Source organism: Cinclus cinclus, chromosome Z (assembly GCF_963662255.1).
Source record: "Cinclus cinclus chromosome Z, bCinCin1.1, whole genome shotgun sequence".
NCBI classification, from domain to species: domain Eukaryota; kingdom Metazoa; phylum Chordata; class Aves; order Passeriformes; family Cinclidae; genus Cinclus; species Cinclus cinclus.
This window is the reverse complement of record NC_085084.1, coordinates 67,513,467-67,538,171: the sequence shown is the minus strand read 5'-3', so window position 1 is coordinate 67,538,171 and position 24,705 is coordinate 67,513,467. Positions and strand designations below refer to the sequence as shown.

General features: G+C 37.0%; 1 protein-coding gene across 2 annotated transcripts in view; it reads left to right on the top strand.

The window, feature by feature from the left end:
* GPBP1 (GC-rich promoter binding protein 1) overlaps window positions 1-24,119 on the top strand; it is a 35,940-nt gene extending 11,821 nt beyond the window's left edge. The window contains exons 4-13 of one of the 2 annotated variants that reach the window (XM_062513261.1): window positions 4,496-4,613; window positions 8,527-8,650; window positions 9,201-9,346; window positions 9,979-10,045; window positions 12,101-12,285; window positions 13,249-13,389; window positions 13,842-14,006; window positions 17,601-17,785; window positions 21,267-21,369; window positions 22,466-24,119. In XM_062513261.1, coding sequence (XP_062369245.1) covers window positions 4,551-4,613; window positions 8,527-8,650; window positions 9,201-9,346; window positions 9,979-10,045; window positions 12,101-12,285; window positions 13,249-13,389; window positions 13,842-14,006; window positions 17,601-17,785; window positions 21,267-21,369; window positions 22,466-22,624 — 1,338 coding nt within the window. In that variant the 5' untranslated portion in view covers window positions 4,496-4,550 and the 3' untranslated portion in view covers window positions 22,625-24,119. Of the gene's footprint in view, window positions 1-4,495; window positions 4,614-8,526; window positions 8,651-9,122; window positions 9,347-9,978; window positions 10,046-12,100; window positions 12,286-13,248; window positions 13,390-13,841; window positions 14,007-17,600; window positions 17,786-21,266; window positions 21,370-22,465 lie in introns of both variants that reach the window. The other variant, XM_062513260.1, reaches the window with a different exon arrangement.
* Window positions 24,120-24,705: the final 586 nt, after the last annotated feature.

Here is a 24,705-nt window from a genome sequence, read left to right as displayed (position 1 = left end):
TAAGTGTGATTTCATTTTTTTCTGTGGGAATTAAAAAAGAAAAATGTAGTAGCATGGGGAAAATGGACTACAGTCTTTAATGTTTGATTTCTTAATTTACTTTGGTAAGCACAAGATAAACCAATGCTACTAGTTTCAGCTTAATTTTTGTTGTTTTTGCAGGTTTGGGTATTGACCCTAGGTTTGTTTCTTAGCCTTTTCCCTGAAGGCTTGACTCCTGATTCATGAAGTTGCTTACTGGTTCTTTTTTCGTAGCATGTTACTTATTTTTGTAAAATGGAGACAATACATCAATTTTTTCCCAGATGCTATGCAGAATATACACATTTCTTTAGAATATGGGGTTTCCTGCTGGTTTACGACTGAATAGAAATAGTTTCTGTCACCAAAGAACCTTGACTCAATCATAAAAAAAGCCCAGTCCAGCCTTTTCTGTGTGTTGGTTGAGTGTATTGGTGCAGTGTTGTTATTTCAGCTCCAAATGTGGTTCTAAGTAGGTGACTGAGTATAATTTGTGACAAATCTCTCCACTGTACATCATCTGGAACCAGCTGTTCATTATTCCTTGTCAGTCATTGCCTTATTATTGAAGATCATACTTCACAGAACTATAGAATTAAATTTTATTTAATTGAACATTGTATTAATTACTGCATGTTACTTAAAGTAAAATTCTTTACAGACTTCTATCAGATTGCCCCCTCAAGATGTAAAACTTAAGAATAGGATTTCTTCTTTTGTCGCTCTAAACTGTTATATTATGCACAGCAACACATGACTTTTATCTAAATTTATGGGCTACAGAAGACTTTTTTTGCTGAGGTCATACATTATTTGAATTGGTCACAAGAGGCTAGTGCTGAGATGAGACAACAGTTTGACCAGTCTGACTAAAGATGTTTAAATGAATTTGAGTGTTAATAGTATGAGGATAGCAGTAGTTCAGTATCTTTTTCTTATCATTTTAGAATTGTTTTAGAATTGCTCTGCTTCCACAGCTGAGAGCCTGAGCCAAGTGAGGTTGAAGAATGGCAGATCTGTGCCAATGGGGAATGGTGGTTTAAACAATCATGATAAATTCTGGGCCTGCTCTTTTGTTGCCAAGAGAGTTTCTGAAAGCCCTGGAACTATTTTTTAATCTGTGGTGTTCACCTCAATAAGTTTACTTCTGATAGCTATATTAATGCTGGGAGTATATCAGCTGCTTTATTAATGTTACTGAACAGTATTTGATGTGCTTGCAAGAAAAAACTTGCTAGTAGACATATGGTTTCATGTCAGTATAGTAAAAGCAATTTTATGCTTCTGACTTTCATTCTATTAAAATACTTCATATATTGTTTTTGTTTAATTTAAAAGTAGTAGATAGTATGTATCTGAATAAAGGTTGCAAATGCTTTGGTGGATGCAGAATCCAGACACATTTCTGACTTTTTGGGATAGCTTAGCTTATACCTGAATAGCAGGGAAAGAAGGTAGAAAGAACCTTTTTAATGTTAGAATGTGTTGGAGAATAATTTGGTATTTGTTGGTCCAAGTTAAGTTGGAAAAGAAGCCAGAAACACACTAGTGTTGGCAGCCAAGCTGATCACAAAGGGTTTAAGCATAGTAAATCCTGCCTGTGGCTGCAGAGATGCCTTGCTTATATCCCATTCTTAGGTTCTGTGATCTGTTTTCAGTTTATCGAAAACATGTTTCTGAGAATATAGAGTATCCTTTAGCTATCAAATATGTGTCAGATCATCTGAACAGAGATCCTGCTTATAATAAAATTTTCTTCATATACAGGGCAAACTTGTTGGCAACATCAGAAAGCTGTTTATTTAACATTTATTTAGCACCTGTTAGGAATGTTTATGAAACCTGGTAAAATACTGGGTCGGCTATGTCCTCTAAAGCAGTTTTAAAATCTCTTTTCCTGACTTGCCTTTTGTTTCCCAGTTTAATTATGGCTGGGATGTTTGTGCCTATTCAAAGTTAGACAGACTTAATAATGAAAGTACACTCTGTTCCCATGTCTAATTGCTAGACCAGGCATATATACAATTAGGTGAAAGAAAATGTTTTCTTGACTTTGGTGTAGAGTATCCACAGGAGTTGTTTTTCATGTTAATGCTTAACTGCAAACCTCTGAGTTTGGTCAGGTAGTGTTCTAGAAATACATCTGTGCTTTGTTTCTTGCTGGTTTTTAAATTAAAACTATTTGGAAAAATTATCTCTAAAAGTTTGTCTTTTTATGGGCTTATTGAAACTTGCATATGTATTCTGATGCTGACTTTGTGCTCTGAGTATTGTGCAGTTTTTGCCCAGATCTCTGCCTTTATCGTTTAAGTTTTTCTTTCTAAGAAAAGGGCTGACTCAGTCAGCTGACATCTGACAGAACAATACTATCAACAATTTTTTAAAGCTTTTTTAGCTGAGAGCATGAGGAAGACTTGAATCTGCTTCTAGAAAAAAATTTTCATGAAGAAACAGGCAGCCAGTGTCAGTGAGCTGTGGGAAAATATCTTTTTACAAAATACCTTTCTAGTCGTCAGATACTTGGTGATCACCCAGTCTTTTGTGTAAAGGATAAAAGGTAAGGATATTAATGAGTTAATAGCAAACTCTTCTCATGGCTGTTGCATAAATAATGTTAGGAAGCTTGACTTGTTTTCTAAAAACAGTAAGATAAATCTATTAAGTTATATTGTTAGTGGATTTGTATCCTGTACTTAATAGCTGATGCACCAATAACTTGGTGGTACTTTGTGTAATCTTTATATTCTTACTCTTATAAATCTCACTGGTTTTCAGACTGTAAGTCCCTCAGTCTGAAGACTTTGTTGTTGTCAGTCTTTCAGTACTGAAAAATCGGTGTTGATAATTTCTGAAGATACCACGATTCTTCTGATTGGAGATGAGAACTGTGTCTAAGTGAAGGGGAATGTATTTTTTTCCTGGTGGAATCTGCTCAGATTTGTTATTTCTCAATTTAGCATCTCCTGGTTAATTTGTAAATATAATGCCGTTTTGTATACTGTTGCTGAATGGGATATATCAGTAAAAATGAACATGGTTCCTTTTAGAAAGATAAGCCATTTCTGTGATGGTTCATTGACTCAGGAATTTTGTTCATTCAAATTTTGCTAGTTTGATATAACTGGAAACACTTAGAAAATTTCTCTGGATTTTTTGTTGTAGTTGGTTTAGGAGTGAGTTGAATGACATCAGCAGAGTAATTTATAGTTAAATATTTGGGTGAGACATACCTTTAACTTAGTCTCTATTTAACTGTGATAACTATATGTCCTAATTTACCAATTTAATTATGGTATTGGAGGGACACAAAACCAAATATGAGCTCACTAAAAAGAAACAGCAGCTCAAGTAAGTACAGTTTTGCACTAAGTTTAATCTAACAAATCTGTTAGACTTCCTTTTAGAAGCTGGAACAGTCTTGTCTGTCAGTGAAAATCTGGCAGTAGCTTGCAACATTCTGGTTCAGGCCAGAGAACAACCTAATTGTGTTACCAAGTTCAGATTCCACATGTCTTATTAATGCATTATAGCAGCCATAGATTGTAATGAACTGTATCTGTGCTCACTAAGAGATTTGCACTCAGCTGTACAGAGATGTAGAATTCATGTTTATTTGGTCCCCCCTGTATAATGTGTGTGGGTGTTTATGATGTTTTCACTAGCTGGATTTCTAGTAGCTTGTATATCATACTTAAAATATTTTTGAGTCGTTGACCATTTTGCAGTGACTAGTTGCAGAGCTTGATTCAGTTGCCCTTGTATAGTTCAGGAAGCGTTTCATCCATTTCTTTCCTATCTGTGCTACAGTTCAGCTTCAGTAAACAAGATCCTTGTGTTCTCTTGCTTATTGAGAAATATTTTCTTACCTGCAAGAAGAGTGTAGGGTGGAAAAAGTATTCTTACAACTAAAATTGTTTTAATCATAAACCATTACATTCTCTGGCCCATTTTCAAACCAGGTAATTTTCCTGGGTTTTGGCACTCTGGATATGTAGGCAAATCTGTTTCCACTGTAGCTAGAGACATTGTGAGGTTTGTGATGAGCCCAAGTATGCAGGTTTTTCATAAGGAACTTCAGCTTGGCTGCTGAGACTAACTGTTAGGGATTAATTAAAAAAAAACAGCTTCTAGGAGGCTAATAAAATAGCTCACGAAATCTGTTCTAGATAGTACCAGATTGTGTAAGGTCCGATCCAGAACACTAAGTGCTTCATCCCCTTTATAAGAGAAAATAAAGAAAGAAATATTAAAGTTATATTTTCATGATTCCTGTGATATATTTTATATATTACTTTGGTAATAAAAGCACAGATTTGATGCTGAAAATGAGATGACTATAGTTAGACTCTAAACCAGATCTGTGAGGAAAATAATACGGGAAAACAGAAAGGAAATACTGAACAAAAGACAGCAAGTGTAATTCCCTTGTAATGTAAGCATCTGAAAGGACTAATTTATTTTCTTTTGATTACAGGGACTTGCCATGAGGTGCTAAGCCTTTTTCACTGATTTGGAGAGACTGGACCTAAATGGCGCAGCATGACTTTGCTCCAGCCTGGCTTAATTTTCCTACTCCACCATCATCCACAAAGGTATGTTTTGTATTGTTTGAAAAGGCACTTTCATTATTAGGGAAGTCTAAATGTCGTAGCCTCAGTCACAGTAAAAATACAAATCTCTTCATGAACACTGTGATGACAGATGACATGGAGAGAAGCACATGCCTAGTCTTGGCTGTGGTAGGCTTAAGATTGCCTTCATCAGGCGTTTAAAATTAATTACTATGTTTCACGCTAGAAGTACCAAGACAGAGCATGTACTTGATGTTCTTTCTTCTGATTTTTGTGTCCTGTAAGTTTTAAAGGAGTATTATTCTGTCATCCAAGTGACTAAAAGTCTGTTTTTTTAGACTTTCTGAAATAGCTCTGCATTTGATGGTGGAATGCTTGTTGCTACTGGTGGAGTATGGTGCTTTCATACAGTTAGGCATCTTCACTCTGGTTGTCTCATTTAGACTGCTGTTACATTTAGACTAGTTTTACTGTTACTTTTTATAATGGATCAGCTTGCAAATGGGAAATAATAATCTCTGAATTGTTAGAATTTGTAAATATTCGTGGAAGTCTTGAGCATGTCTTATCTCAGAAATGTTTTTTTCCTGGCCTTTCTACTCTTTCTTAATTTGTGCAAATGCAGAAGAAGAGTCAGCACTGGATATTAAAACTCCTGTCATCTGCTTCCCTATTTGTAGACCTATCTTCATTGTAGTAGTTTGAATTCGATATTTATATCTGCTGCTATGAGAATTGCTATGCTTTTCTTTAATATATAAGCTTTGTGCAGTCTTTCATGTCCATGGAAAATGCTTAGCCCTGAGAAACTTATGGCCATAGGCTTGTGGTATTGTTAAATGCACAGATAGATGGCAGTGTTAATTGTGTTCCTAATGCTTTGAGTCTGTATCTCTACATAAACATATATTTTAGTCAGGTCATTGAATGTGCTTATTTATCTCACTTGCTTTATGTCTTTTCTACGCTGACCTATCTAGATTCTTTGCTTAGTATAATCTGTTTCATGGAACATAAAGCCTGTCTGTTCTGGGATACAGTGTCTAAAAATCCAAATTAAGAAGCAATCTTTTAGTTTTCATTCTCTGTGATTTCTGATGCATTCAATTATTTTGATTTGATTTTCTCAATGTCGTATGTTTTAAATTGGAAAAGCATTTGGAGCTTAATTTGATATGGTGTCACAATTGCAAAACAATCTTCACTACTTATTTAGAATCTGCTGCAAGAGCTTTATATTGGCATGCTTTATTTGCCAATATAGCAGGATAAAACTAAGTTCCAGAAGTACTTTAGTACCACCAGAATATATCTGAGGTATGGGTTGTGTTTGTCACCCAATTTCTGAATTGTGTGGAATTTTGTTGCAAGTATATTTTTTGGCTCCTGTTCTCTTCCATGATTATTTGCCTCATGAAGTTTAGTTAGATTTTCTTCTCTTTCAAAAGCTCCATGTTGTATGCTTACTTTGTTGTAGTATTTGTGTGTCTTTGTTGGAATGCACTTTATTTCCCTGTATTACATGCTCCCTCAATGATGAGCATTCTGTGATACACAGCACATTTGGATATTAAGTGCTTGAAAAGTCTGTTTGTAGTTCTTAGTTTACAGAAAAAGACTTGTCAGACTAAGACTCCAGAAGACAGCTTGCAAGTGTTTTGGCCCCTGTCCCCTCTATTTCCTAAAATACTTACTTTCTGCTGTATATCAAAAAGCAGAAGAGAACAGCAGATAAGAGAGATGGAGAGGAAGAGGAAGGGGTGAGGAAGTCAAGGTGTCTCATGTTTCATGCAGAATGGACCTGGGATGATACTATCGTGTCAATGACATTTAGATTTGAGAACTAGAAACTGAGCTCTGCTTGGTCAATTTTTATATTCCTGAAGTGTAATCACTTTCAGAGATGACAGCTACAGAACCTTGGTTTTCCCCTTGAGCCCTTGGTAGCTGAGATGTTTGTCCTTACATAGCTCAAGGCTGGCATTATAGAAGCCTGCTACCAGGAAGGAGTGATTGCGAATGAGCTTTTTAATGTGACATACATATTACAGCTTGACTGAAATCCATCTCATATGTGCTGCTGATTTCCTTCTAACAGCAAGCTTTTGTCATCTCTCTGTCAATTACGCAGCAAAATTCACCTAAATATATGTGTATCTGTCACTCAATGGGCTTTGTGCAAGTTTGGAACTAAGTTGTTTATCAGTGCAGTACTGCAGATGGTCAGGTGGAATGGGAAGGTGTAGTGAGTAGTGAAACCATCTTGGGATATGGACAAAACTTGTAAGAAAGTATTGCTGTATAAAGGGGATATTGCAGATGATAAAGTCAAATTTACAAGTTTGTTTTTACTTCTTTTTAAGCAGTTAGGCTTCCTCTATTTCTTAAAAATCTGTGTTGATTGGCTGAACTGAGTCAGATGATTTCTCAACTTACAGAAGTTGCCAATAGATTTCCTTTTGGTTATAAAACTTACTGTCATCTCTGCCTCGAGAGGCTTCATAGACTGGTATCTCCATCATGTGGGGAAAATGCAAACTGCATGATCTTTGCACACCGTTCAGAAGCAACAGATTCATTATAGTATGCACAACTCAAACACAATATAAAAAATTCTATCAGTCATACATTGTGAAAATGTTGTTTGTTTTGAAGTTAATACAGAGAAGTGAGTTAAGTTCCCAAAGCAATGTTAAGAGGTTGTCGTACGTAAATGAACACATAAAGCATCTTCTAAAATTTCACCTAAGGTTGTCAGATCTAGCACTTTCTGAAAATTTTGGCAGCTTACTCAAAAATCTGTTTAAGGATTTTCTTTCACTTAAATATTTAGATTAATTTGGTAATTTTTGAAGTACTTTATAATATAATAGCTTTTTGCTGTTTTCTGGTTTTGCTCTCTCCAAGGAGAATTTGTCAAGTAAGTCACATCCCAGGCCTCAGATGGAAAGGGTAGTGCCTGGACATTTGACTTCTGTACGATTTAAAAATACATACTTTGATTTTTAAATATATACTTAAGTTTGAATTTTAAGCAGTGAATATTGAACAGCACCTTGAGCTCTACAGGGGCATTTCCCATAGAGTCTGGATATCTTTTTTTTGTGTGTATGATTTCCTCTGTGGGGTATGTAGGAAGAAGGAAGTAATTTTAAAGGTACACCCAGAGAAAAGTAATGAGGAAGATATGGGTTGTGTAAGCCAAAATGTTTTTTTGGTTTAATCCCTTTAGGTATGAATCCTAGTCAGGATGTGGTTTGATTTCTTGGTGCTATTCTCAAGATAAGGTTTTAGTTTACTACTTCTTACTGATATATTAAATATTTATTTTAAATTTCTCTTATGTGTGCTTGTAAGATGAACATTTACAGTGTCTTTGTGAATCTGGACATTTCTGATTCTAGATTCTGTTAGAATGTCATAACTACTTGTATTTGCCTTTTTAAGTTATAATGACAAGATTAATGAATTAGGCTTTATTTGGGTATAGCTGCCTTGGGTGGAAGTGATTCCTTGCTTTCTATGGAATGCATGTATGTAGTGTCCAGATTAAGATCCTAGACTTCTTTTCTGCCTTCCCAATTGTGATCTTCTGTCCTTTCTTACATTTTTTAAAAAGTTTTTTTTCTGCTGCAGCACGTGTCATTTGTGCTCTGTTATGCTGCCAAAACAAAGTATACACTTTTTACCTTGTGTCACAGACATGTGATTTAAGGGCTGTTTCAGTGTCCTGGAGCAGAAGATGCAGCTTCCACTTTGGTTGCCTGAGAGATGGTGACACAGCTCTGAATATGAGGACTGCTACAAAGTCTGTCACTCTAAGTTCTTGTAAGAAGGAATTATATAGACTGTAAACAATGTCCATATTACAGTTCTGATGATTAAGCTTTGTTATTAATCAGATCTCAGGTCTACCACTTATGCTTCTTTACAGTCATCGCTGAATTTTGAGAAACATTCTGAAAATTTTTCATGGACAGAGAATCGTTATGAAGCAAATCGCAGGAGACACAATTCTTCGGAGGGGTTTGATTCTAACACTGGAAGGCTAAATGGAGGTATAATTTATGGAACACTGAATATGTTTGCATCATTTCTTTGTAGCACTAGCTAGGAAGGAAGTCTGATTATGATAGCTCATCTATGCTAAATGCTTTTTATGCATTAAAAGAATGATAATTGAAAGACACTTCTGGGAGAGGATGTGAGCATTAAGGGTTGGTTAAAGTAATGTGATTCTTGGTGTATTTCTCTCTTGAGTAGAATAAGACTGTTAATACTCTAGCCAACAACATATAAATGAGCAGCCAGAAAAAGAGGTTGACTTGTAGAATTGACTGGATATCTTCTCTCCTTGGCACTTCTTTGTAAGATCCTTCCCCGCTTCTTATGGGTGTGAAAACTTGTTTCCTATGCTACCATATCTCAGTGAATAGAGCTTGTGATTTAACTTCTTTAATAATTCTTCAGAGTAAAATACTCTTTTAAAATTGTTTGTAGTTACATTTCTCTAAAATTTAAAAATCCAAGGGCATTTTGGGCGAAAAGAGAGGAATGGTTGGCGTTCACAAGGAAGAAATGGTCCAGAAAATATACACCATCGTGCAGGTTTACATGGTGGAGGTTCCTGTACTCGCAGTGGCACTGTCCATTGTGGAAAAGGCCAGGGACTGCATGAAAACAATGTACCGGATAATGAAACCCGCAAAAAGGAAAACAAAGAAATATCCAGCCAGTTTGAGGCCGAGGATTTTGTAAGTAAATTGTAATTACAGTTCAAAAGGTTTCATTTTGTCTGCAAGTACTGTTTTGTCCATTACAAGTAACTTCATGAGATTTCACCATTTTCAGATCATCATATAAGGAATTTTTCATAGGTAAGGGAGTGTTAGTAGTTTGTCCATTAACTTGTTTCTCATTTTATATCCAGATTTTGTTGCTATATGTTTGTTATTGTTACTTGTGTATTTAAGTGAAACTACAGCTGGATTCTGATCTGCTGTGATATGTGTATGTACTAAATTCTACACAGTCACCTTGTTGGAATCTGAAATAGTGACAATGTAATCTTCATGCCTGTGGCCTTCTGCAATCCCATGCTTCAACCTACAATTAGGATGTGAGGGGAAGGGTGATCTTACTCTTCGAAAAAACACACATTGCTGTTTTTTTGCTTTCTCTGGGCAGATCATGTAATGGCATTTGGCTGCTGCCTGAGATATTTTGTTGGAGTAGAGGAAAAAGTGAGCATTGGCATTTTTGGTTAATGGGGGAGGTGTTTAGTCTGTCAGCAGAGGTCATGCTGCTGGTGTTATTGTGAGTCTTTGTTTCATTCATCCTACAGTTTGAGAGTTACTTATTTAATAATGACAAAACTTACTTTCAGCCATCTTTAAACCCTGAATATGAGAGGGAACCAAACCAGAATAAATCTCTAGCTGCAGGTGTGTGGGGTGAGTATTTTTTGATGTTTTTGAATGCAAAAATGTAGCAGAGATCTGACGTTGTTTTATTTGAAACACAAGCCCCTTTTTAGAATTATAAAGGTATAGATTGAGAAGACTTCAATATTATTACAATGTAGATATCTTTTTGTTATAGGGTAATGGCTTCAGTTTGAGTATCACTCAGCTAGTCTGTAGGTGCAGCTGCAACTAGTATTCTTTCCCAGTACAAGTATGCATCCTTTTGTAAAGATGTCAAGAAATCTTCACCTTTATTTTCAAGAGGAAGTGCAATGAAATTTGGTCACCTAAATTGGTGGTGTTGATTGCTAGCTGAAAGCCTTGTAATAATACTTTAATAATGCTTTAATGCTTTATAATGTATAAAAATAATGCTTCTGACTGAATAGATATGTTGGAAGAATTTTGAAAGAAACCTGGGAGAGCTGGAAGAGTGGGTTAACTTGCAGAGATTTAAGGTCTCGTTCTGGAAGCAAATGTCTTATGCTGTTTGTTGTGTTTGTGTATTATTTGTATGACAGATACTTTGCCTAAAGCATGGAAACTGAGCAGACCTGTAGTCAGGATTGTTTCCTCGTCCTCACCTGATTATGTTTGGCTATGACTTTACAATTCTAATGGGCTTGTATAGTCAGTTGTTTACCCCTAAGAAGGTGGTAGCTTTAGATGGCAGGGGTTTTAAAGTAATAAAGGTACTCAAAATAAGAACATTTCTCTTTATTTAAAAAAATTAACTAAGCATGAAAACTTTTGCTTCTCTATTTTACTGCTAATACTGAGATTTTAGAGGTATTTTAATTTGCTGATTCTTTTTCTTATACTTAAAGTAACATTAGATAACCTCTCAATATAAATGTCTAATTGCTGTAAACCTTTGCAGCATCATAAATAATTGGAAAGCTTTTTGGTTTTGTGTTGTTAGCAGCTTTCATGTGATAATCTCTCTTTCAATAAAAGAATCTTATTTTGGAATTGAGAGACTGGAATTAAGGCTCTTACTATTCCCTTTAGAAGAAGACAACATTCAGGACAGAGCGAGTTTTACAACCCCTTCTAATATCTGTTAAAAATGTAGGCCTCTCTTAGATTCCATTTCACTTTGTGTGTATGCGATGGGAGCCTGTGAGTATTATGAAAAATCTTGTAATGAGGTTTAATAAGAATGAAGCTTACAATTATGATAACTATTTTGTAGCATCTGCCTGCTAAACTAAGCGAAAGTCACGTGTGCTTTTAAGATAGAGTTTGTTTGGTTTTTTTTTTTAAACGGAAGATACAGTGAGTATGTGGAATAGAATTGTTTGCAGGGAGAGGAGATAATCCTTGAGAAAGCTTTTAACTCATTGCTGGAATGCATGTACAAAAACATGTTTTTTCACTTTTTTGCATTTAAAAATTTGGTTATAATAGATATTCTTTAGCCCTGCTAAATGGCAGTTTGTCTAGTTTGACAGCTGACTGTATGTCTCCTAATTTGTGCTCCAGTGAACATGGAAATTTTGTCCTGTTATGTCCATCTGAAGCATGGAGCTAGAGAGACTGGTCATTGCCATGGTCTAACGTGTAGTGCACATCTTGTCCTGTATTTATAGAACCTCAGTGCAGAGCTCTAAACCGAGCTGTTAATAAATATATAACTAATTATTCTTTAGGAAACCTTAAGGGGAATATGAAACCCATAATCTCTTTTGAAGTTTGGGTAACTACCAACAACTAACAGTATTTTGATTTTGGAATTGTTATGCAGCAGTCTTTAGAACTGTGTAGCAGGGTTCTTTGAAGAATAGATTTTCTTTCAAAAAGTACGATTCCTGCATCTCAATTGAAATATTTTTGAAATTACAATTGTAGAAAATGGAAAAGAACCTGTGTTTTTCCAGGTTTGCACATTACTTGTGAAACTAATACTGATTTAAGTTCCTGATTTATGCGTGTTTGCTCTGATCATATGGCTGTCCAATACCTTGTGAACTAAAAACTAACTAGGCACATCCATACACACACGCATATCTATATACATACACACTTCTTTTTTTCTTCCAGAGTACCCTTTAAATCCTAAATCTAGATCTCAGAGAATGCTGGTCATTAAAAAGGGCAGTACAAAAGAACTGCGAATATCTGGATTCCCAGTAGTGGGAAGTCTTCACTCACAGCCAGTAAGGAATGGAACTGGCACAAGTGTTTATAAAGGATTAGTCCCCAAACCTGTCACTCCACCTGCGAAAGTGAGTATTGGATACCAGTGTTATGAAAAACATAGCTAGAAAAATCATTCTGTAATTCTGAGTGTGCTTATTTAATCCCTGAGAATGCCATTGCTAGATTATTATGTATTCAACACTCGCAAAGTGCAACACACCCCAAAATTGAATAGAAACAACTTTTTTTTTGCATTTTTCTTTTAAAATTATAATTTAGTCTCTCTTTGCTTCTTTTGTACCACTTTTAAGAAGTGCTGCAGCTGTACAAGTAAGAGTAAAAGTGGTGTTTTTAACCTAAGGAATAGTAGTCCCTTTTGTATATATGATTTTAACAGAACAAAATTAGGTATGTATTGGAGAGGTGTAGTCAGCATAATTCCTTCAGAATTTACCCCAGTAATAGAAAGAGATGATGTTATAACCTATTAGTGTAATTCTAGTATCTTTCCAAATGCAACTTTCCATGTGCATAATCACAGACTATTCTAGGTTGGAAGGGACCCACAAGAATCACGCATCCAGTTCTTAAGTGAGTAGTCCATATGCACTTCAAACCCATGATCCTGGCATTGTTAGTACCAGGCTCTAACCAACTGAGCTATTCTCACTGGCTTAATCTCTGGTTTTTTATTTATGTAATTTTTCTGTGCTCTTGAAGCATATGATGGATTAGTTCTTAACTCTGCAATATTTTTAGTCTAAAATAATACTTTCAGCTGTTGAAGTCCCATATTTCATTTTCAATACCTCAAATATGAGGATCTTAATTGTTTTGAAATTCTAGCCTTTATATAAGGAGCATGAACAGTATTTATGAGTAGATGAATTGCCCATAAACATCCTATTTTCCACAAGAAAACAGATGTTTTCACTACATTAAGATTGCACGTAGGATTTGCTTTTGCTTAGTCATTTTTCTTAAGATTCTTGAAGATAATCCTTTTGGAGTTAATGACTCTTTATGTCTCTGTTTATATTTCTGTCTAGCCCACACAGTGGAAAAGCCAAGCAAAAGAAAATAAACTTGGGAATGCATTGCCTTATGAGTCTGCATATGGTGTTGGCAATTTCAGTCCTTTCAAATCAACTGTCAAGGCATTTGCTGTAACACAAAATTCAGTGAAAGAGGTAAAGCAGCAACTGTAGTTACATCTATAAAACATTTAATTTATTTAAGTGAGGATGATCAGTAAATTTTATGCAGAATTGTATTAAATATGTTTTTTAGAACTTGATGTGCAAGAAAGATGGAAGGCACATCAGTGACCTTAAAGTATTGTGCAGTTTCCTTTGTAAGCTTGATTTGGAATCAAAACCCACATTTAGAAATATAGCCTGATAGATTTAGACTTCAAAACTGCTAAAGGTATTACATGTTTCAGAAGGCCCACTGTTCATTAGCAGTGCTTCATATACCTGCATCTCTGGGTTTACATCTACAAACTATATATACCAAAATACAGATCTGCCCTCTGCTTTTGACTGTGAAACCTAAAACAAGAGATACCTTTGTTCTTAATTAAAAAATTTCTAAATGAAAACACTACTAACATTCTTTCTTTTTCTGACTTCCTAACTAGTGTAATCGGTCAAATTCTTCATCCCCTGTTGACAAATCTGATCAGCCTCGTTTAACAAAATTGACAAGAATGAGGACTGATAAGAAGAGTGAATTTTTGAAAGCATTGAAAAGAGATAGAGTGAAAGAGGAACATGAAGATGAGAATCATGATGGGCAAGAGAAGGTAATTTTTGTTCATACTTACTGTAGATCCAGTAGATTTCAAACAAACTATAAATTACTTTTTATTTTGCTGTAATCAGCTGTTAAGTAGTGATTTTGGATCTCTAAATGAAGGAAAGGAATATCTTTTGATGAATTTAAAAATATTTCTCTAAGTACTGCTCTGCCTTCAGTGCTGCTTTGAAGTTTTTTTTGTCTTTCTGCAGTATCTGTTAGTACACGTTCATGACTTGGTCCTTGTGTATCTTCAGCAACAATAAAAAGAATAAATTAGCCTTACTGACCTAACCTAATCATAGATGGATTTATGTTGGAAAGTACCTTTGAGATCATCAAGTCCAACCATTAACTCAGTATTGTCAAGTCTGCAAGTAAACCATGTATTCAAGTGTCACATGTACATGTCTTTTAAATTGTCTCCAGGATTGGTGACTTAGCCACTTCCTTGGGCAGCCCATTTCAGTGCTTGACTGCCCTTCCTGTGGAGAAAATCTTCCTGGTGTCTAACCTGAATCTCCCCTGACCTGGCCACACCCTCCTTCCAGGCAGGTGTAGGAAGTCATAAGGCACCCCCCCGATCCTCCTTTTCTCCAGGACAAACACCCCCAGCTCCCTCAGCTGCTCCTCACAGCACTGGTGCTCCAGAGCCTGCCCCAGCTCCATTGCCCTTCTCTGGACTCACTCCAGCCCCTCAGTGTCTTTCTTGCACTGAGGGCCCAGAACTGGACACAGCACTCGAGCTGTGGCCTCAGCAGTGCCCAGCACAGGGGGACAATCCCTGCCCTGCTCCTGCTGCCCACACTATTGCTGATCCAGCCCAGGATGCCATTGGCCTTCTTGGCCACCTGGGCACAGCCTGGCTCCTCTTCAGCTGCTGTCACCAGCACCCCCAGGTCCTTTCCAGCCACTCTGTGCCAGCCTGTGGCACTGCCTGGGGTTGTTGTGACCCAAGGGCAGGACCCGGCACTGGGCCTTGTTGAACCTCACACCATTGGCCTCAGCCATGATCCAGCGTGTCCACATCCCTCTGCAGAGCCTTCCTGCCCTCCAGCAGATCAAAATTCCCATCCATTTTGGTGTCACCTGTAAAATGACTGAGGTGCACGTGTCAAATAATTGATTAAGATATTAAACAGAAGTTCCCTCAGTACTGAGCCCTGGGGAACTCCACCCATGACCAGCTACCAGCTGAATATAACTCCACTCATCACCACCCTCTGTGCCTGACCATCCAGGCAGTTTTTACCCAGTGAAGAGTGCAGCTCTCCAAGCCATGGGCTGCTAGCTTTTGCAGGGAGTTCTTTGGGAAACTATGTCAAAGAAAGGCTTTATTGAAGTTCAAGCAGAAAACACCCACGACTTTTTCCTCATCCACTAAGCAGGTTGTCTGGTCATAGAAGGAGATTAGGTTGGCCAAGCAGAACCTGTCTTTCCCAAAGCTATTCTGGCTGGGCCTGATCCTCTTGTTGTCCTGCATGTGCCATGTGATGGCACTCACAGTGCTCTGCCCCATGACCTTTCTTGATACCATGGCTACTCTGAGAGACCTGTAGTTCCCTGGAATCTCCTTTCAACCCTTTCTGCAAATGGGCATCACATTTGCCAGCCTCCGGTTGCCTGAGACTTCTCTGGTAATTGAGGACTGCTGGTAAATGATGGAAAGTGGCTTAGTGAAGTGCCAGCTTTCTCTGTACTCTTGTGTGAATCCCACCTGGCCCCAACAGACTTGTGGAAGGCAGTGTTTTGTACCTTGGATGGTAGTTATCCTACGAAACAAAAAAGTTGGTTCTGCTTCTCAAACCATTTCCTTTCTAATTAGTGTTTAGGTAGCCCGAAGTTCTCTATTCTTCTGTTCTTCCATTGAGCTCAACATATGCATGGCACTGGCTTTCTACTAATTGAGAACTTGAAAGCTTATAATGGCTGTGTATATAATAATCATCAGTTTTCATTCAGTCTGAATTAATTCATGCAAAGCTTGATTGCTATTAGAGAATGTGTCGAATGCATCCAGCCACCAACAAGTTACCCTACTTAGGTCAAGTGAAGAGAAGTTATTATTCAGAATGAGAGGATTACAAGCTTCTTTGCTGTAAATGAGTGGTTTAAAATGTCACATTGAAACAAAAAATCCCATAAATTACAAATCAGACAGACAAACAAGTGATTTTGAGGAAGAGATATTAGGCTTCTGAGATATTAAAAAGGAAACAATGCCTTTTAAAAAGGAAAAGCATACATTGCTCATAAAGGTTAGATTGACTCTTCTGACCCTGATCCTTTTTCAGGCAGAATGCAATTTGCTGTAATGTGACTTTATAACTTAGTTGTATGTGTGAGTTAAAAAAGGCCCATGTCTTTTCATTAGGTGTTCTGTGACTGAGTGCCCTGAGATGGATATTGGGGATAGCTTTGTTCATGTATTCAGGAAATATACAGTGATTTTGATTTAAGATTAGAAACATCTTAGGACCTATCTAGAGATTCAGAATAATGAAATAATGAGGCAAATTGTACTCAGTAGGTGAATCGCACTCAGAAGAAGCTGTTTTGCCCTATATATTAGAATTATTTAATAAATTTATAAATTTTTGTTCAGGCATATTCTTCAGCTGAATGTATATTTACTGGGATATGTGTTCTTAATATCTTGCTAACTGTTCTAAGATTACTGAAAGCAGACAACATGTGAGTGGGACGGAAGTGATTATGGTTTTGATTCTGTGCTCTGAAATAAGATTTCTTACAGTTGCAGAAGACTGCATGATTTCTTCCTGCTGTGGGTAATGCTTTTGCATGCCCAGTTTAGGGCCTCTGTTGATGACAAAGTATTAACTAGATAATGATTGTACACATCTTTGTTTTTACAGTTAGTAAGACTTCTGGGGCTTTCTCATTCATAAATAAGAATTACAGGTGGTTGAATGAGTAGAGTAGAAAGAAATACCTCATGTTTATAGGCTAAATACCTTTTAATCTCTGAGTGAACCTGAACAGTCAGCTTTCTAAATAAATTTTCTTCTTGATTTGTATTTCATGGCTAGTAATTTGCAGTTACTGTTCTCAACAGCCTGAGAAGCTGGGGTTGAGTGCATTTGTGTAAGTGAACTTGTCTGAATTTAAGGAGCAGTATGCTGTCTTTCTGAATTCATGGCAGAGTATTTGCTATTTGAGATATGGTTGTTGTGACCTGTCCCTTAGACTAAGTAAACTTGAGAATTCATATACTTTCAGACTTCTGCCACATACAACTCTAATATTTAAAAATTCAATAGCTCATTATTTCTGTAAATATGAAGGACAAATAAAGTAAGTTTGAATTTTAAGATACGTGTGAAACTTTGTGGAAGAAAATTGAGCAAAAGCATGTGAGCTGCTTTCTGCATTACCTAATCAGCAGCGTATCTTAGGAGTTCTGTAGTATGCAGGTATTTCAAACGCCAGAGGGGTGAACAGAATTACCTGTGAAGTACAGAGCCTCTTCATTTAAACTTAATTTAAACTAAACAAAACTACTGAATTTCAGCACTTCTGGATATTTACTTGTGGATGGAATTCCCTTTTACATTTTGTAACATAGTGTTTTTGTATTTAGGATGATGAATCCTTCAGCTTACATAACAGCAACAGTCCTCATCGTGAGACAGATATAAACCAAAACTTTGAACATGAGATTCCACAGGAGAATGGCAATGCTTCAGTTATACCTCAGCAGATCATTCAGTCTTCAGCTTTCCCTCAGGCAAATGTTCTTTCAAGCTCTCTTGAGGCAGAGCATAGGTATGTACTTTATATAACATAAAGACTGTTCCTTCATGGTAACTGAGCATGATCATAAATTCTTACTACTTCAGAAGTCAGAATCTGAAAACTGAGAACACATGCAATGTTTCCTGAGTAATGTCAAATTTATCTGTTAGACATGTACTAATTTAACATGAGATATACTTTGTTTCTTAGACCTGTGTACTGACTTACATCGAATTTTTAGAGAATAAACTTTATTTCTTAATAATGAATATAGCAAACGACATAGTGACTTCATCCCTCTGATTTTGGTCTAGGTGTGTGGGGAGAATAATGTATGTACTTACTGTTTGTATTAATAATATTTTAGATGCTGCATCTTATATAAAACTCCAGTGAGCTTTTCATCATTAAAGTGGTTAATTATTTTTGTAGCTGACTTCTTACTTCTTGATACTACTACTGATATAGCAAGACAGTCTGCTGGAAGGTGAGACAGTAATTTCATGAAAAGGATTGAAACAGTTCTATTATCCTAGTAAAGCAACTGCAGTAGAAGTTGGTAGATATGAGAATGATGCTGCTGGAAAATCACAACCCCATCTAGAAATGAGCTAGTCATGAGCTCTGTCAGATTCTTACGGTTTCTGGCAACTACAGCATTGCAGTGATAGATTAGACAGATTTTTTTTTTCTTTTTTTTGTGATAGAGTTTATGCATTGGACTAGACAACTTTTAATTTTGTAGTGCCTGTAGAAGGAACTTTCATTTCCTCTTACTCCTCATGAGTATGAAGAGTACAAAGCACCCTGCTGAGTTCCTTTTTTCCCACCATTGGCTTTGGAAACAGAAAGCATTGGCCTAGTCTTGGAGTGGCAACATCACTGCCATAAGTGATGCCAGGTGGGATGAGTTCTGTCACTGGAGTGGTGTGGATGGTTGCAGACTCCTCAGGAGGTGCAGACAGCAGGAGATGTGGGGGAGTGGTGATTTATCTAGTGGATGGGGTAGAATATATGGAGCTTGTAGCTGGTGATGGAATTTTAAGCACCTCTGGATAAGGATTAAGGAACAAACAAAAAAAGAGATATTGTTGGAGCCCACTGTAGGTCAGCCACCCAGGATGATAGCACTGACTGTCCTTTAAGGAACTAAAGAACGCCTCAAAATCAACTTCTGCTCTCCTAATGGGAGACTTCAACTTGCCAGATATTTGGACTATCATGGACATGTGAAGACTGCAGAAATGCTGCTTGCCATTGTAGGGAGAAAATCTGTGGCTTTCAGAAAGAGAGAATGTTCTTCATCCAGAGGATAGTTGGGCACTGGAACAGGATTCCCAGGGAAGTGATCACAACACCAAGCCTGAGTGTTCAAGAAGTGTTCAGGCAGCATTCTTAGTCACAGGGTTGGGGTTCTGTGCAGGGCCAGGAGCTGGACGCTGTGTTCCTTGTGGGTCCAGTCCCACTCAGGTTATTCTGGGAGTCTGTGAAATCTTTGGCCACTTGAGGCTCATGATTTTTTGACTGGAAGATGGGAGTCAAATTAACTCTTAGTTTTTCAATTCCAATTACTTAAAATAGCCTTGCTAGGGTTTCTGGGTAAATGTCTTTCTTTTGTGGTATCCCAGAGAGGCTGTGTCTACATACAGCCCCAGTTGTTTGGCTGTGAGCTCAGCCTGCATGTGGACAGATACTATGGTTAGCCTTTTTGTGGTAAATTGTACTTTGGGTCAGCAGCTTAGCTCCTGACCCAAAAAGGTTACTTTTGCATATCTAGTAACAGTATTGGCACATATGGTACAAAAGGTCTTCTTTCCTGCTGGGGAAGTTTCCAACATGCAGCAATCCTGTTGGTATCAAGTTTGCTAATGCAAAGTAATTTTTTTAATGTAGTTCACACTTTAAACCATTCCAGAATGGTATCAATTTAAAGGGACAGTGGTGCTGCTAACATTATGAAATGCTGCTTTAAAGTTAGCCATTATCCTAAATTTTACTTATATTAAGAGGAGCTCTGTAACTGTTCACTACATGAATGCAATGTTAATGTTTGAGCTTGCTTGCAGTAAAACTTAAACTCAACTATCATTGAACCACATTTGGCATTGTGTTTTTCTGTACAAAGTATTCTCTTAGAATTTTGTATGACTTGCATATATTTTTACTATATCCTAATGATTTGATTGTTCCTGCCTGTTATGCTTTCCAGTTTGGTCCAAATGCAACAGGGGATACAATTTCCATTTCTGTTACTGCCCTACTAACGTTTTTTTTTTTTTAAAGCAGAGTAGTACTTTTCTCCTTCTACAATTCCAGTTTTTTGTTACAGTTTTAAAAACAGATTTTTGTGGCTTTGGTTACCTGCAAATTTGCCCAGTGCACATCTACTGTATTGAGATATAGAGTTCTTTGTGGGGAGGGCTGTGTTGAAGGGCATTTTTTGGGGGGCTGATGTCTGCCTAAATGAAGTCCATGGTATATGGTATCAGCTGTAAGTTTGTCTTACTTCCCTATTTTAATATATTCACTGATTTTTAGCTCTTAGGTGCCAGCTGTGGCATACATTTTAGATACCTCTTTATTTTTTGTGAAACAGCTTTAGTCTGCTTTAATATTTAAAGTCAAAAGATACCTGGTTTGCCTGAAGAAGGTGCTAACCCTTTTGGCAAAAGCTTTGCATCAAGCAAACTTAATAACTTCATTGTTAAACGTCACGGTGTCTTCACCCTCAAATAACCCCTGTTTTCACAGGATCTTCCAATGTAAAACCACTTTCTTCCTGTTCAGACTCTGCCATCCTTCTTTTAGAACTAGTGAAAACACGCTGATTATTGCACATTTGTATATCTCAAGCTTAGTTATGGAGAGGAGTCTTTCTTCTCATTTCTTCCCCTTATCCCAAAATTCTCTCCTAGGTGTTTGGGCTGAAATACCTGCATGTGCTGTTAGCTGAGACAGAATTATGAAGAAGCCTGACACAGCTCTTGACATTAGCATGTGGTATAAAAAAGAAATCATGTGAGGCCATTGCATCCTGAATTGGTTTACTTTGGGGGACATCACCAATATTCCTCATGCTTTGGCCTACTTTATTATTCAGGAAAACCTGCATAGTCCCTCAGTGTGTCTTTGTCTCTTTGTACTGTTCTCAGGAGAGTACATTGCTGCTTCACTAACAGTTACAAGTTATGTTAAGGAAATACCTTCTTACCATTCCATCTGACACAGATCTCTTGCCCTACAATGAGGGTATGGTTTTCACCACATACAGTGGTAGAAAGTCCACTTTCTTTCAAAGTTCACATCTTTGAGGGACTTAAGAACTTAGCTTCTATGCTTTACGTACCTTTTACAAGACTTTGAACTCACACTTAAGTAAGAGTTTGTTTAAAAAAAATACCAGCTGATTAATCAATGCATTTGTTACAGGTCTTTAGACATGTGTGTAGGCAGAATTTGAAATGTCTATGTGTGTAGCAAAATCCTTAATGTCATCCTTCTTAATTTTAAGGTTGTTAAAGGAGATGGGCTGGCAGGAAGACAGTGAAAATGATGAAACGTGTGCTCCACTAACTGAGGATGAGATGAGGGAGTTCCAAGTCATTAGTGAACAGGTAAGACTAAGTTAATTTTCCACTAAACCTGTAGTTAGTTACCATAGATGCCTATCTTTGAGGAGGATCGGCAGTAATTTTGATAATTAGGGACATTGCTGTTCCACTATGATTTCAGTACTGTGCTTTTGGAACTATAGTTGCTTCAAAAAAATAGGATATCAGTGCTGACTGTAGCTCAGACCTAGTCCTAAAGTATCAAGGGAAGGTAGGGGGTACTTCTGAGTAGTTTCACTATTGTTGGTGGTGGAAGTGCATAAGCTTTCATGCTCCTCATCTTAGCCTAAGGTCTTCTTTCAAGGTTTTTATGCAGTTTCTGTGCTACTCTGAGAGCTACGTTTTCTTTTTTGGGAGTTGAGAGACATTTAATTTGTTAGTAACAAAGTATGAAAAGGCATTTTAGACTCGATTTTTCTGGGTGTTTTTTATATTTTATTTTCATTAGGACTGTTGAGTGTGCTTGGCGGGGTCAGTGAGAGAGTCAGAAAGGAGAATAGTGTGTGGAGCTAAATCTGAACATTTGGTATTTCCATGTGTGTCTAGCCTCACACATACTGAGTAGATCATTTGGAATATTAAACTTTTGAGTGCTTGTCTTAGTGCACACCTTCTGCATGATATTGGAAATGCAATAATTCCTTTCTTTTTTGCAGAATCATCTATTTCCTTTCTCTTCAGTGTCTTTGACTTTCCATTTGCTGAGATACCCACTCCTCTATGCAGCATCTCTTCTGGGCCCCTCCCCTATTGCCCCTTGCCCTATCGTAGCACAGATGTTTGCAGCACTGTGGGAAAGGGGACTGGATTGCAGGGAGAGACCATTTGGGAGGAGGATCTCTGGGGCAAGACTTGTGGGGACATGGGTGAGAACAGGGTGAACTCTCATTGACTGCAGGAGTTCAACACAGCTGGAGACACTGGGATACAGGTGGCTGGCCAGAAGTGAAGGCTTGCAGGGGAGCTATCCTTTCTGTGTACATATGAAAAGGTGTGGATCCAGCGTAGCCCATAGGTGAAGATTGAAAGTGTTGAATTGCAACAGATTGTTGCATTTGGCATTTTCTTTCTCTAAATGTGTCATGTTTTCATATTTCAGTTACAAAAAAATGGCCTTCGGAAAAACGGCATTTTGAAAAATGGCCTCATCTGTAATTTTAAATTTAGCCCCTGGAAGAACAGCACTTTCAAACCTGCTCTGGAGAATGAGGATTCTGAGACAAGCAGCAGTGATACATCAGATGATGATGATGTGTGAAGACTTCTGTAGCACCTGTAGAAGCCCATTTGTTCTTGTGAAAATTGGGGGATGTTTTGTCCAAAAACAGAAATTATAATTTATGTAGTAACATGCCCACTACAGGAAGAATGGTGGGACTTTCCTCTGAATGAAGCAAGCAATGTTTTGTTGGGTGTGTTGAAAATCACTATAATTTCTCTGTAAACGAATGTTGTAGAACGAGGCCTTGTGTTGACCCAGCATTAACTTTAATCACTGAAGGGTTTCACTGACTAGCAATGTGACAATGTTACAAATCAGACTTTCTCAATAATAAAAGCAAAGAATTGTGTAATGTATTGCAAAGCTTCTGTCTTAAAATACCTAAGGAAAAAAGGCAGCTTGACACAGCACTTGTTTTGCTTGCCAAGTAATTTCTTACTTTCAGTGGAAATCAATGAGTCCACTTTGTAGGCAAAAAGGGCAATATAGTATGTTGGCTAAAATGAGCAAAGTGCACTAAAACTCTTTTCCTTAACTGAGTTGTTCTACAAGTAAGTGCTCTTTAGCCATTTGTAGTGTTGTCATTGTTATTAATGGCAAAAGACCCTGATGTTACAGTTCCAAATTTCTAGAATTAACTTTTCAATTGAAAACTTTAAGGGGTATAGCAAGACAATTATTCTCACAGTGACTTGTAGGAAAATAAGCAGTTTGATTTTACTATTCAACATGGAGAAAAATCGTTACACTGACTGGATTTGTCCACTACGTGGGAAATAAACTGATTGACTGAGTACTGTCTCAGTGCACAGCATCATGGGTATTGTTTTTAAAACTGCCAAGTTTGTTTGCATTTGTATTTATTACCTGCAGTTGTGCATTTCAGCAATGCAGTTGTGCATTTCAGAACAAGGTAAAAATACTTTCATCACCAGATCTTGCTTTTATAGCAGCAAAAGTATATGTGTGCAATAACCACCTGTTTTGCTTATTCTGTGTCAGAGTTTTTCTTTGTGATCTCACATTTAAAAACCAATATTGTATTATTTATAGTTTTATTTGGTTTATTTTAGTTCTTTAAATATTTTCTACAGTTGTACAAGCTGTGTAGCATTAATTCATAAAGCAGAACTGTTCTTGGGGATATCACATATGTTTATAATATAGCATATATATGCACATCTATATTTATAGACCCTTCCCTGTCAAAATGTTTTTGAATTCTACTTCTTCTTAGAGTAAATTATTTGCAGTTTAGAACTTGAGGAAAACTGTTTATAAAGTTGAGATTCTGTCCCTATTTCTTTAGGAACATGCTTCTTTTATAAGGTGGCATCAATTTTGGGCCAAAGTTGGTATGTTTCTCTTTTTGATTTATTGTTAATTTAAGTATTTCTTTTCAAGCGGTCAGTTTTTGTATTAGAAGAGGCTTGCAAATGTTGATGTAGTATTTTGACATTGTGTATTGAAATACTCCATTTCTAGTCTCAATTCAAGAGGATAAAAATGTTTCTTTTAAAAAAGAAAACTACCATATCTGTAATGATGTTTTTCCTACCTGCATGCCTTATACACCTTTCTCCTTTCTTTATCCTGATTTTTTTTAACTGATTTTGATACATGGGTGTAGTTTGTTCACTATTTGGTTTTCACATACTATCAACAGGATCTTCTGCCTATCCTAATTATGTAGTGATATATAGATGCACTAATACTAAGGGAAAATGGTTTTGCCTTGGCATTTCTCAAAGTGAGGGGTCGGCTTTCCTCCCATTCTTTATTCAGTTTAGTAATAAGTGTCACCTCAGTAATTAACTCTCTGAGAAGTTAATATCATTATAGAAGAGTTGTGTTAAAATTGTATAGACTTTGGAAATTTACAATTTTTGCAATTGAGAAAATTGTCTTTAGAGGAAGTAGAAGTTCTAGTCATATTTGGTACTTCTTTTTTGCTAGTTTGTATCCTGAAACTGGTGATGGAAGCACTGATTAAAATGAACTGTGGGCAAAGAAGGTGGCAGGAATTGGGCGGTGGTTTTGCTTTGTAGAGTGAAACACTTTTATAGCCTTTAACTTTTCTGTGTGTGGTTTTTCCTCTTGTGTCTGCTGAGACTAGT